The 13,331-nt window shown below is 39.5% G+C and overlaps 1 protein-coding gene across 3 annotated transcripts in view; it reads right to left on the minus strand.

Moving 5' to 3' along the window:
- The window catches only part of nej (nejire), a 465,387-nt gene that overhangs the window by 167,324 nt on the left and 284,732 nt on the right, over positions 1-13,331 (minus strand). For all 3 annotated transcript variants that reach the window (XM_070086767.1, XM_070086766.1, XM_070086768.1), the window contains 2 exons: positions 13,006-13,266; positions 11,307-12,711 (listed from right to left, as the gene is read on the minus strand). In XM_070086767.1, coding sequence (XP_069942868.1) covers positions 11,307-12,711; positions 13,006-13,266 — 1,666 coding nt within the window. The remainder of the gene's footprint in view (positions 1-11,306; positions 12,712-13,005; positions 13,267-13,331) is intronic.

The raw sequence follows: 13,331 nt of genomic DNA on the forward strand, positions 1-13,331 counted from the left end.
TGACTGCACCTAACAGATTTTCCCATTTGATAAACCTGTTTCTCGACAGCTGTCATAGGGAGGTGGCAGTCTCATTGGTTTGACTCACGAAATCGTAATGACACAATTGCAAACAAACCATACCACGGGCAGGATTGAACCCGTGGTCAGAGAGTCTCAAAACTCCAGACCATGGCTAACGTGATGGTCTGGAGTTTTGAGACTCTCTGACCGCGGGTTCAATCCTGCCCGTGGTATGGTCTCATTGGCTCATAGAACCCTTTACAGAAAAGTGCCTTTTATTTCAAATTGTACAGAGTACCATATTCAAGTTCAATAAAATAATAATTCTTCAACCAGATGCTAAATCAGTGTCAAATCAACCAGGCTATGATTGATATGTGGGTCAACAGGTTGCCAACGTCAACAGCCTGGTTGAGCAGACAAGCACCAGACAAGTCTGGTCCATGACCAGGCTGTGGAGTAGGAAATATCTCAAAATTGGCCATAGGAATGGAGGAGGAAGTCATCAAATAAAGGTGAGAATTCACAGTACTGTACCATATCACTAAGACAACGACTTAATTAACCCACTTATAAAAATTTTAGAGAAAGAACTGCTCAAAAAGCTGACTGCTATAGACATTACAGAGGATATCTTATTAGTGAGTTAATGAAATCATTAACCCACTAAGAAGAAAAATCTTAATTGTTATATGTACACCAAACTCCAATTGCAACAGTCTAAGCATCTTTGCATAACCTCAAGTAAATTCATGTAAACAGGATATTTGTTTGCAGATCCCTCATTGTCAGGAAATAAGAGATCAATCTGCCAAGACTCTACAAACTCACAAAGAATTCATCTGATTCTGATATTTCCTTCTAATCATATTGGTATAGGTTGAGCCTCACATGCTGTCAGGATCAGGTAAGATTTTTAACCCATTTAATCCAGATAGCATTAAGACTGACTCCCAGAGGTTCAACATGAACTTTCCTGGAGCCCGGCAGAAAGCTACCATGTATCCAGATTGGGAGCTCATAATAGGGGCTATTATTGTCCAAATTTATTATAATCTATAAAGGAAATAACCCTCAAATTTGAAGTGTTCCCAAATGAAAATATAGGCTGGCAATCTTAATGTGAGAACATTAGCCAGGTATCCTACCTGAACATACAATGTTGGTGTCCTCGGAAGATAACTTGAACCAATGTTTCTAACTCAAGTAACTGATAAAACACATTTACCTTTAAATATCCTACCCACCATCTAAGTATACACAGCCTCTAGGCTACCTTTACTGAGGAGTTGGATATCCCTATGGTGACCGGAGATTAAATACTAAGTGACCTCAAGCTGTGGCTAATTTATACCAACACAGAAATAAACTGAGCATTGGATCAGATACAGGGTAATAAACAGCATAGTTTGTCTCAATTTTCTTTTATCTGCAATCTGGGCAGAGCATACTGTCTATAATACCATCACTGGCAGAGATGTTGAAAATGGTATAAAATACCGACAAGTTGATGATTAACCTTTAAACGGTCCAAATAGATTGAAGTTCAAATCCGTAGTGCTTCAAAAGTAGATCTATGTTTTTTTACATATTTTCAAATATAACAAAAAATGTAGATAGAAGTTTTTTTTCACACATTTTCAAATGTAAAAAAAAAAATGATGTACATTTTTTTACATACTTTCAAATGTTGAAAAAACGTATATATATGTTAGAGTAGTAGGTTGGTAGACAGCAACCACCCAGGGAAGTACTACCGTCCTGCCAGATGACTGTGAAACAGAAACCTGTAACTGTTTTGCATGATGGTAGGATTGCTGGTTTCTTTTTCTGTCTCATAAACACGCTAGATAACAGGGATATCTTGCTACTCCTACTTACACTTTGGTCACACTTCACAGACACGCACATGCATATATATATACATACATCTAGGTTTTTCTCCTTTTTCTAAATAGCTCTTGTTCTTCTTTATTTCTTCTATTGTCCATGGGGAAGTGGAAAAGAATCTTTCCTCCGTAAGCCATGCGTGTCGTATGAGGCGACTAAAATGCCGGGAGCAATGGGCTAGTAACCCCTTCTCCTGTAGACACTTACTAAAAAAGAGAAGAAGAAAAACTTTATAAAACTGGGATGCTTAAATGTGCGTGGATGTAGTGCGGATGACAAGAAACAGATGATTGCTGATGTTATGAATGAAAAGAAGTTGGATGTCCTGGCCCTAAGCGAAACAAAGCTGAAGGGGGTAGGAGAGTTTCAGTGGGGGGAAATAAATGGGATTAAATCTGGAGTATCTGAGAGAGTTAGAGCAAAGGAAGGGGTAGCAGTAATGTTAAATGATCAGTTATGGAAGGAGAAAAGAGAATATGAATGTGTAAATTCAAGAATTATGTGGATTAAAGTAAAGGTTGGATGCGAGAAGTGGGTCATAATAAGCGTGTATGCACCTGGAGAAGAGAGGAATGCAGAGGAGAGAGAGAGATTTTGGGAGATGTTAAGTGAATGTATAGGAGCCTTTGAACCAAGTGAGAGAGTAATTGTGGTAGGGGACCTGAATGCTAAAGTAGGAGAAACTTTTAGAGAGGGTGTGGTAGGTAAGTTTGAGGTGCCAGGTGTAAATGATAATGGGAGCCCTTTGATTGAACTTTGTATAGAAAGGGGTTTAGTTATAGGTAATACATATTTTAAGAAAAAGAGGATAAATAAGTATACAAGATATGATGTAGGGCGAAATGGCAGTAGTTTGTTGGATTATGTATTGGTAGATAAAAGACTGTTGAGTAGACTTCAGGATGTACATGTTTATAGAGAGGCCACAGATATATCAGATCACTTTCTAGTTGTAGCTACACTGAGAGTAAAAGGTAGATGGGATACAAGGAGAATAGAAGCATCAGGGAAGAGAGAGGTGAAGGTTTATAAACTAAAAGAGGAGGCAGATAGGGTAAGATATAAACAGCTGTTGGAGGATAGATGGGCTAATGAGAGCATAGGCAATGGGGTCGAAGAGGTATGGGGTAGGTTTAAAAATGTAGTGTTAGAGTGTTCAGCAGAAGTTTGTGGTTACAGGAAAGTGGGTGCGGGAGGGAAGAGGAGCGATTGGTGGAATGATGATGTAAAGAGAGTAGTAAGGGAGAAAAAGTTAGCATATGAGAAGTTTTTACAAAGTAGAAGTGATGCAAGGAGGGAAGAGTATATGGAGAAAAAGAGAGAGGTTAAGAGAGTGGTGAAGCAATGTAAAAAGAGAGCAAATGAGAGAGTGGGTGAGATGTTATCAACAAATTTTGTTGAAAAGAAGAAAAAGTTTTGGAGTGAGATTAACAAGTTAAGAAAGCCTAGAGAACAAATGGATTTGTCAGTTAAAAATAGGAGAGGAGAGTTAGAGGTATTGGGAAGATGGAGGGAATATTTTGAGGAATTGTTAAATGTTGATGAAGATAGGGAAGCTGTGATTTCGTGTATAGGACAAGGAGGAATAACATCTTGTAGGAGTGAGGGAGAGAGAGTTGTGAGTGTAGGGGAAGTTCGTGAGGCAGTAGGTAAAATGAAAGGGGGTAAGGCAGCCGGGATTGATGGGATAAAGATAGAAATGTTAAAAGCAGGTGGGGATACAGTTTTGGAGTGGTTGGTGCAATTATTTAACCCTTTGAGGGTTTTGGTCGTACTAGTACGTTTTACGCGTAGGGGTTTTTGACATACTAGTACTCATAAATTCTAGCGGCCTCAAATCTAGTGGGAGAAAGCTGGTAGGCCTTCATATGAAAGAATGGGTCTATGTGGTCAGTGTGCACAGTCGAAAAAAAATCCTGCAGCACACAGTGCATAATGAGAAAAAAAAAACTTTGACCATTTTTTTGAATAAATCAGCGACTTTGCAGTGTATTTTCGTATGGTATTTATTGTTGTATTCTAGTTTTCTTGGTCTCATTTTATAGAATGGAAGACATATTACAGAAATTGAGATGATTTTGACTGGTTTTACAATGAAAGGTGCCTTGAAATTGAGCTCAAAGTAGCAGAAATGTTCGATTTTTACCAAACTTCAAAAGTAAACAAATCGTGCCAAGCATGCAATACACGTCAACTGGTGAGTCTAATATTCTTTCACAAGTGCACCAATAATATTTATACCATTTTTTACACTAATGCAGTAGTCTGCATAACAGTAAATCTTATATTTTTTGTGAGAATAAAAATTCAAAGTGGAAAGCAAAAGAATATAAGAGGGGCCTTGAGACGTGACTAATGACTAGAGGAAATGTCATTTTAGTGCCAGGAATGTCTTTCTTGTTTATTCTGGACCCTATTCGGAAATTGGCATCTTTTGAAATTTGTGTGAAATTGGCAAAATTGCTAAATTCTGACCACTGTACTGGATAGTTGAATTTATAAATGGGTGGTTTCTTGCACCCATTCGATAGAAAAAATGGAGTTCTAGCGAAATATTCATGTTTTTTGTCGACTAGTACAGTGAAATTGGCCGAAAATGGGGCTAAAAGTGGGCAAAATCACTGATGCGTAAACATCGCCGAGACCGCTAACTTTGCGAGAGCATAATTCCGTAAGTTTTCAATCAAATTTCAAACTTTTGGTGTCTTTATGATCGGGAAAAGATTCTCTATCTTTTCATAAGAGAAAATAATTTTTTTTTTTTTAAATTTGGCCGACCCTGAGAACGAGTTTCGGAGAGAGCCTGTCGACCCTCAAAGGGTTAATAAATGTATGGAAGAGGGTAAGGTACCTAGGGATTGGCAGAGAGCATGCTTAGTTCCTTTGTATAAAGGCAAAGGGGATAAAAGAGAGTGCAAAAATTATAGGGGGATAAGTCTGCCGAGTACACCTGGTAAAGTGTATGGTAGAGTTATTATTGAAAGAATTAAGAGTAAGACGGAGAATAGGATAGCAGATGAACAAGGAGGCTTTAGGAAAGGTAGGGGGTGTGTGGACCAGGTGTTTACAGTGAAACATATAAGTGAACAGTATTTAGATAAGGTTAAAGAGGTCTTTGTGGCATTTATGGATTTGGAAAAGGCAAATGACAGGGTGGATAGGGGGGCAATGTGGCAGATGTTGCAAGTGTATGGTGTAGGAGGTAGGTTACTGAAAGTAGTGAAGAGTTTTCACGAGGATAGTGAGGCTCAAGTTAGAGTATGTAGGAAAGAGGGAAATTATTTCCCAGTAAAAGTAGGCCTTAGACAAGGATGTGTGATGTCACCATGGTTGTTTAATATATTTATAGATGGGGTTGTAAGAGAAGTAAATGCGAGGGTCTTGACAAGAGGCGTGGAGTTAAAAGATAAAGAATCACACACAAAGTGGGAGTTGTCACAGCTGCTCTTTGCTGATGACACTGTGCTCTTGGGAGATTCTGAACAGAAGTTGCAGAGATTGGTGGATGAATTTGGTAGGGTGTGCAAAAGAAGAAAATTAAAGGTGAATACAGGAAAGAGTAAGGTTATGAGGATAACAAAAAGATTAGGTGATGAAATATTGAATATCAGATTGGAGGGAGAGAGTATGGAGGTGGTGAATGTATTCAGATATTTGGGAGTGGACGTGTCAGTGGATGGGTCTATGAAAGATGAGGTGAATCATAGAATTGATGAGGGAAAAAGAGTGAGTGGTGGACATAGGAGTCTGTGGAGACAAAGAACTTTGTCCTTGGAGGCAAAGAGGGGAATGTATGAGAGTATAGTTTTACCAACGCTCTTATATGGGTGTGAAGCATGGGTGATGAATGTTGCAGCGAGGAGAAGGCTGGAGGCAGTGGAGATGTCATGTCTGAGGGCAATGTGTGGTGTGAATATAATGCAGAGAATTCGTAGTTTGGAAGTTAGGAGGAGGTGTGGGATTACCAAAACTGTTGTCCAGAGGGCTGAGGAAGGGTTGTTGAGGTGGTTCGGACATGTAGAGAGAATGGAGCGAAACAGAATGACTTCAAGAGTGTATCAGTCTGTATTGGAAGGAAGGCGGGGTAGGGGTCGGCCTAGGAAAGGTTGGAGAGAGGGGGTAAAGGAGGTTTTGTGTGCGAGGGGCTTGGACTTCCAGCAGGTATGCGTGAGCGTGTTTGATAGGAGTGAATGGAGACAAATGGTTTTTAATACTTGACGTGCTGTTGGAGTGTGAGCAAAGTAACATTTATGAAGGGGTTCAGGGAAACCGGCAGGCCGGACTTGAGTCCTGGAGATGGGGAGTACAGTGCCTGCACTCTGAAGGAGGGGTGTTAATGTTGCAGTTTAAAAACTGTAGTGTAAAGCACCCTTCTGGCAAGACAGTGATGGAGTGAATGATGGTGAAAGTTTCTCTTTTTCGGGCCACCCTGCCTTGGTGGGAATCGGCCAGTGTGATAATAAAAAAAAAAAAAAAAAAATAATATGTTTGGACCGTTTAAGGGTTAAGACACATATACAACAGCTGGGTATCTAATCGTATTTCTCAAAGGTTGATGAACTGATTACATCATCTTCATTTCACTACTGCACCTGCTGCCTTTGTAAGTAACTGAAGAAGCCTACTGTGTATCTGGAGAGATCTGGAGTTTATCTGGAGAGAGTTCCGGGGGTCAACGCCCCCGCGGCCCGGTCTGTGACCAGGCCTCCTTAGGTCAGTGTCCCAGGATGCGACCCACACCAGTCGACTAACACCCAGGTACCCATTTTACTGATGGGGAACATAGACAACAGGTGGAAAGAAACACGTCCAATGTTTCTACTCTGGCTGGGAATCGAACCCAGGCCCTCGCCGTGTGAAGCGAGAGCGTTAACCACCAGGCCACCAGAGCCCCTTAGGCAAAACTTTTCAAAAATAAAAACAACCTACTGTTACACATGTCTCTTAATCATCATCACTGGCAGAGCATGAAATGTCATGTTAAACCCTGAACTGTCAACCGCAGTTGCACTATATCCTAAACCATACTACAGTGAACACCCTGCGAATTCGCGGCTTCAGTAATTTGCAGATTTTCTCTAGAGCCTCGCTAATAATTGTTTGCAAAAATCCCTGCAAATTCACAATTTTTTTTTTTTGCATTTTTCCTGGCAATATATAATTTTCTATGCATTTTAATGCTAAAGATTAAGAAAAATTTAATTTAATAATTTTCTAACAATTTTTTTTTCAACGAGTTGGCCGTCTCCCACCAACGCAGCGTGACCCAAAAAGAAAGAAAATCCCCAAAAAGAACTTTCATCATCAGCATACAATGCCTGCACTGTAAAGGAGGGGTTAGGGATATTAGCAGTTTGGAGGGATATGTTGTGTATCTTTATATGTATATGCTTCTAAACTGTTGTGTTCTGAGCACTTCTGTAAAAACAGTGATTAAGTGTGAATGAGGTGAAAGTGTTGAATGATGATGAAAGTATTTTCTTTGTGGGGATTTTCTTTCTTTTTGGGTAACCCTGCCTCGGTGGGAGATGGACAACTTGTTAATAAAAAAAAAAATCATTCAACACTTTCAACTCACTCACACATAATCACTGTCTTTGCAGAGGCACCCAGATACAACAGTTTAGAAGCATACATAAAGATATATAACATACCCTTCCAAACTGCCACTATCCCAAACCCCTCTTTAAAGTGCAGGCATTGTACTTCCCATATCCAGTACTCAAGTCTGGCTATATAAAAATAACTGGTTTCCCTCAATCCCCTTCACTAAATATTACCCTGCTCACACTCCAACAGCTCGTCAAGTCCCAAAAACCATATGTCTCCATTCACTCCTATTTAACACATTCACACATGCTTGCTGGAAGTCCAAGCCCCTCGCCCACAAACCTCCTTCACCCACTCCCTCCAACTTCTTCGAGGACGACCCCTACCCCACCTTCCTTCCCCTACAGATATATACGCTCTCCAAGTCATTCTACTTCGATTCATTCTCTCTAAATGACCAAACCACCTCAACAACCCCTCTTCAGTGTTCTGAGTAATACTTTTAGTAACTCCATGCCTCCTTCTAATTTCCACACTCTGAATTCTCTGCATAATATTTACACCACACATTGCCCTTAGACAGGACATCTCCACTGTCTCCAACCGCCTCCTCGCTGCAACATTTACAACCCAAGTTTCACACCCATATAGGTGCGTTGGTACCACTATACTTTTGTACATTCCCTTCTTTGCCTCCATGGATAACGTTTTTTGTCTCCACAGATACCTCAAAGCACCACTCGCCTTTTTTTCCTTCATCAATTCTATGGTTAACCTCATCCTTCATAAACCCATCCGCTGACAAGTCAACTCCCAAATATCTGAAAACATTCACTTCTTCCATACTACCTCTCCAATGTGATATCCAATTTTTCTTTATCTAAATCATTTGATACCCTCGTCACCTTACTCTTATCTATATTCACTTTCAACTTTCTAATTCATTATCATCATCTTCAATCATTATGTTTCATTACTGGTGAGTACCCATACATTTAACTTTTACTAAATTAAGTTATTACCGAATATTTACTGCATGTATACCAAAGAAAACGGGGTTACTTGAATGACAGTATACCAAATAAACCAGGCTTGCATGAATTACAGTACATATGGGTATTTTATATTCTAGCACTGCAGGAGACAGCACTACAGTACTGTATGCAGGTTTATCTTTACATTTTTTTTTTTTTTAAGGGTAATGTATGAAACTGAGTTTGAAATTAAGTGTTTTTTTTTTTTAGCATATTTAGGGTTTAAACTATAAAAATAGGTATTTACAGGCATTTTTTAACCGTGTCAAGAATTCGTGGTTTCTCCAAATTTGCAGTCTTGGAATGTAACCCCTGCGAATTTGGAGGGATTACTGTAATTGCAGAAGTAAACCAACCCGCACTTGACAACTGTTTTCATATCTCGTTAAAAGATTGTTTATTTAGTTAATGTTCGTGTCTTCAATATTCAGTTGCGTTATAAATATGAATGAAATTTGCACACAATACTCAAATGTGCAATTTTTAATGCACCAGCAATCTCCCACAAAGATGAGCAAACTTGCCTTAGCATAGCATAGCATAGCACTAGAAATCTCCTTTATTCCTTCCCTTCAATCCTTCCTAGGATGACCCCTACCCCTTCTACTTTCTGCCTCAAATTGATATACCCTCTTAGTCATCCAATTCTGCTCCATCTTCTCTAAAAAAACAAACTGATTATCTCCATGTTCCAAACTTCCTGCACAAATTCACACCCCATATTGTTATCAAATATGACACCTGCACTGCCTCCAGCCTCCTCACTCTAGTGTTTAAGCTCATGAAATATATTTTTATTTCCTATTCTTATTATTATTACAACAGGCTGGCAGTCTCTAGCAGAGGCAGAGTGACCCAAAATAGAAAGAAACATTTTCACCATCATTCACACATAATCACTGTCTTTTCAGAAACACTCAGATACGACAATTCAAATGTCACTCCAAACAGCAAATGTCCCAAACCCCTCCTTTGAAGTGCAAGCATTATACTTCCCACCTCCAGGAATCAATTATTATAAACACGGGGGCAGTGCTAAACCCGTAGGATTATACAGCGCACGTACCAGGGGGAAAGGGGGGGAATGGAAGGTATTTAGGCTCAATTCAGGGAACTGGAGCAGAGATCCAATTCCCTAGATCAAGAGCCCCTCACTAGCAACAAGGAACCTTCCTTAAGGGGCTCCAGGATTCAAGTCCAGTTGACTGGTTTCCCCGAATCCCTTCACAAGACATTACCCTGCTCACACTCCAACAGCTGATCGAGTCCCAAAAACCATTCATCTCCACTCCTACATAATATGCTCACACATGCCTACTGTATGTCAAAGTCCCTCCCACACAAAACCTCTTTTATTATTATATGTCCAACACTCTTTGTATAATTATGGGGCTCTCATGTGGGAAATACCTCAAAATACTCAAGCAGTATTTCTCACACAAAAACCTCTCCTATGCTAACTTTTGCTCCCTTACCACCCCTCACCTTGCCACTCCACCAATCACTCCTCTTTCCACCTGCATCCACCCTCTTCTGCCTTGTGGTCCTGCTGGCCCACATACTCATCACAGCCTTTTTTTTTTTCTACCTTAATCACTCTCTCTCACCAAAGCAGGGTGATGTGAGATAGCAGCTGAAGTAAAAAAAAAATAAAAATGCAAATTTGTCAACCAGGCTGTGATGAGTATATGGGCTAGTGGACTGCCAAAATCAATAGTCTAGTTGACCATGCAACAACCAGAGAAGCTTTGCTCAAGGTTGAGCTGTGGAGTAGGAAGACTAAATTAGTCACCAGTACATTTTTTTTTTTCAACAAACCAGCTGCATCCCACCAAGGTAGGGTGGCCCAAAAAGAAAAACAAAAGTTTTTCTTTTTAAATTTAGTAACTTGTACAGCAGAAGGGGTCACTAGCCCCGTGCTCCCAGTATTTTAGTCACCTCTTACAAAATGCATGGCTTACGGAGGAAGAATTCTGTTCCACTTTCCCATGGAGATAAGAGGAAATAAGCAAGAACAAGCACTAGAAAGAAAATAGAAGAAAACCCAAAGGGGTGTGTATATATATCCTTGTATAAATGTATGTGCAGTGTGACCTAAGTGTACGAAGTAGCAAGATGTACCTGAAATCTTGCATGTTTATGAGACAGAAAAAAGACACCAGCAATCCTACCATCAAATAAAACAATTACAGGTTTCCGTAAGTACAGATTTTTTTTTTTAACAAGTCAGCCGTCTCCCAGCAAAGCAGGGTGACCCAAAAAGAAAGAAAATCCCCAAAAAGAAAATACTTTCATCATCATTCAACGCTTTCACCTCGCTCACACATAATAACTGTTTTTGCAGATACGTATATGCTTATACAGTGGACCCCTGCTTAACGATCACCTCCCAATGCGACAAGTTATGTAAGTGTATTTATGTAAGTGTGTTTGTACGTGTATGTTTGGGGGTCTGAAATGGACTAATCTACTTCACAATATTCCTTATGGGAACAAATTCGGTCAGTACTGGCACCTGAACATACTTCTGGAATGAAAAATATCGTTATCCGGGGGTCCACTGTATATTATTTTATTGTTGCCACCCTGTCTTGGGAGACAGCTACATTATTAAACCATATTAATATGGACTCAGTAAACCTGTGAAAACTTTTCTGCAAATTTTATTGAAGTCTACTCAAAAAAAAAAAAAAAAAAAAAAAAAAAAAAAAAAAAAAAAAAAAAAAAAAAAAAAAAAAAAAAAAAAAAAAAAAAAAAAGGCCAAGAGAGCAAAAGCATGGTATCTATATCAATTAGGGCTTTCGCTCCAATATGTTTAACGTCATATACCTGTGCTATTGCCTTCATAACATTTGGTGGAGGTGGTGCCTGCGTAGCTGGTTTGATCCCCGGCTGAGTATTGTGGATGGGGCTCTGAACAGGTGTAGGTACTGGAGTAGTTTGTTGAGGAATGGACGGATTGGCTGCCACACCAACCATCCGTGCGTTCATCTGCTGCATTCTTCTCTTCATTAATTGCTGTTGCTGGAACCTTTGCTGCATCTCTTGTTGCCGTAATTTTTGTTTAATATTAAAGCAGTAGGGAACAACACATCTCTGCTCTTTGCAATTTCTTGCATGATAGCAGCAGAGTGCAATGAGTTGTTTACATATTGCACATCCCCCATTATTCTTCTTTTTACATGACTTGGTATGAGATAGAACCCGCTTCATCTTCTGGCATGATGGAAGTCTGCAGTTTGCATCTCTACATTGTGAAGCATGCACCAAAGACTGGATACACCGTTGTATGGATTGTCTACGGGCCTCTTGTGGATTGAGGTTTTTGTTCTCAGTGGTAACTGATCCATCCTCTAGATCTAATCCAAGTTTTATCATATTATGAGAATGACCTTCAGCTTTGAAGCAGGAGGTACACAAATCAAAGTCATCACACTCTTGGCAGTGATAGCGTGTTTCCACATGGGCTTTACAATGATTACAGGTGTACACAAAACGATCTTGCCCTTGGTTATGTAGCTCATACATCATGATCATTGTGGAGTACTTGGCACGGCGTAACGATGAGAATTCTAAGTGTCTCTCACTAGCCAAGGTGAGGAAGGCATCCCTACCATCCATGAGATCACAAACCATGATGGGGTCAGGGTCTTGAATAGGAGGCAAACTAACAGCAGACTGTGCACTATGCAATCTTATTACAAAGAATACATCTTTATGTTTCTCCATTGTAGCAAATATTTTTTGAGCAAGGTCATTACAGCCTGCTGCATTACTCTTGCTTTTCGACTTGTTCTTCTGCTGACTTTTATTTTTATTCTTATTTTTGTGTTTCTTTTGCCCTTTCTTTTTACCATCTTGACTGGTTTCCTCCTCCTCTTCTTGCCCCATAGCTGCCTGTGCTGCAGCTTCAGCTGCTGCTGCCTCCTCCTGTTTTCGCTTTTCTTCTTCCTCTTGGTCTAGTTCTTTAATGCTTTCTTCCATCACATTGGGCCAGAAGTCACCTTCAAAATAGGGTAACTCTGCAGGTGATTTCATGTTGTCTTCAAAGGCTTGTTTATGGATATCCTTATAATCTAGAACTATTCTCTCTATTATACCCTTGTCAAGCATCTTCTTGTACCATTCTTGCAGGCGCTTTGGTTTAGGAATCTTCTGGTCACTAGGATGGCAGTGAAAAATATAGTCATCTCCCTCTGATGGTGGACACGCCCAAATGTGTGCCATTGTGTACCTGTAATGGAAACCCAAACTTTGAATGTAGAAAAACATTTGTAAATTTGGATACTTACAAATTAATGTCAAATACATACTCTTCACTCTTATAAATTCTATTGGTGAATTTCTAAAGAAACTTAACAATGCTCATACATGACAAAACATGCAAATAGCCTAAACCCTTTTTGAAAATTCATTAAAAACTTCAATGCACAAAATACAGGCAAATTCTTTGGCAAGCATTTTGATACTTATATGCTGTCAATAACTGAGCAAACAAGCTACAAAGCTAATAATATGATATACTTACCCCAACTGTTTAACATAATCAAGATAACCTAGGAGAATTTCATGGTAGACTGCAGTTCTATATTGTCTTGGTTTGAAGAAATGTACACTATCTAGATAAGCTAAGTACACCCTGCGAGTATTTGGTACAGGACTGTCAGACCCATACTCCTGCACATGCATACCGAAGAAACATACATCATGTCCATCAATATCTTCATATGCAAATAGAGCTTTGGCACGATAGGGGAACTCAGGAGCAAGTTGCCCAGTGTCCACAAATCTGAAAAAATGATAAAATCCCACTATTATCTTGCATTTATATATGATTTAGTAGAAAGCTAAAAA

The sequence above is a fragment of the Cherax quadricarinatus genome, chromosome 19 (assembly GCF_038502225.1).
Source record: "Cherax quadricarinatus isolate ZL_2023a chromosome 19, ASM3850222v1, whole genome shotgun sequence".
NCBI classification, from domain to species: domain Eukaryota; kingdom Metazoa; phylum Arthropoda; class Malacostraca; order Decapoda; family Parastacidae; genus Cherax; species Cherax quadricarinatus.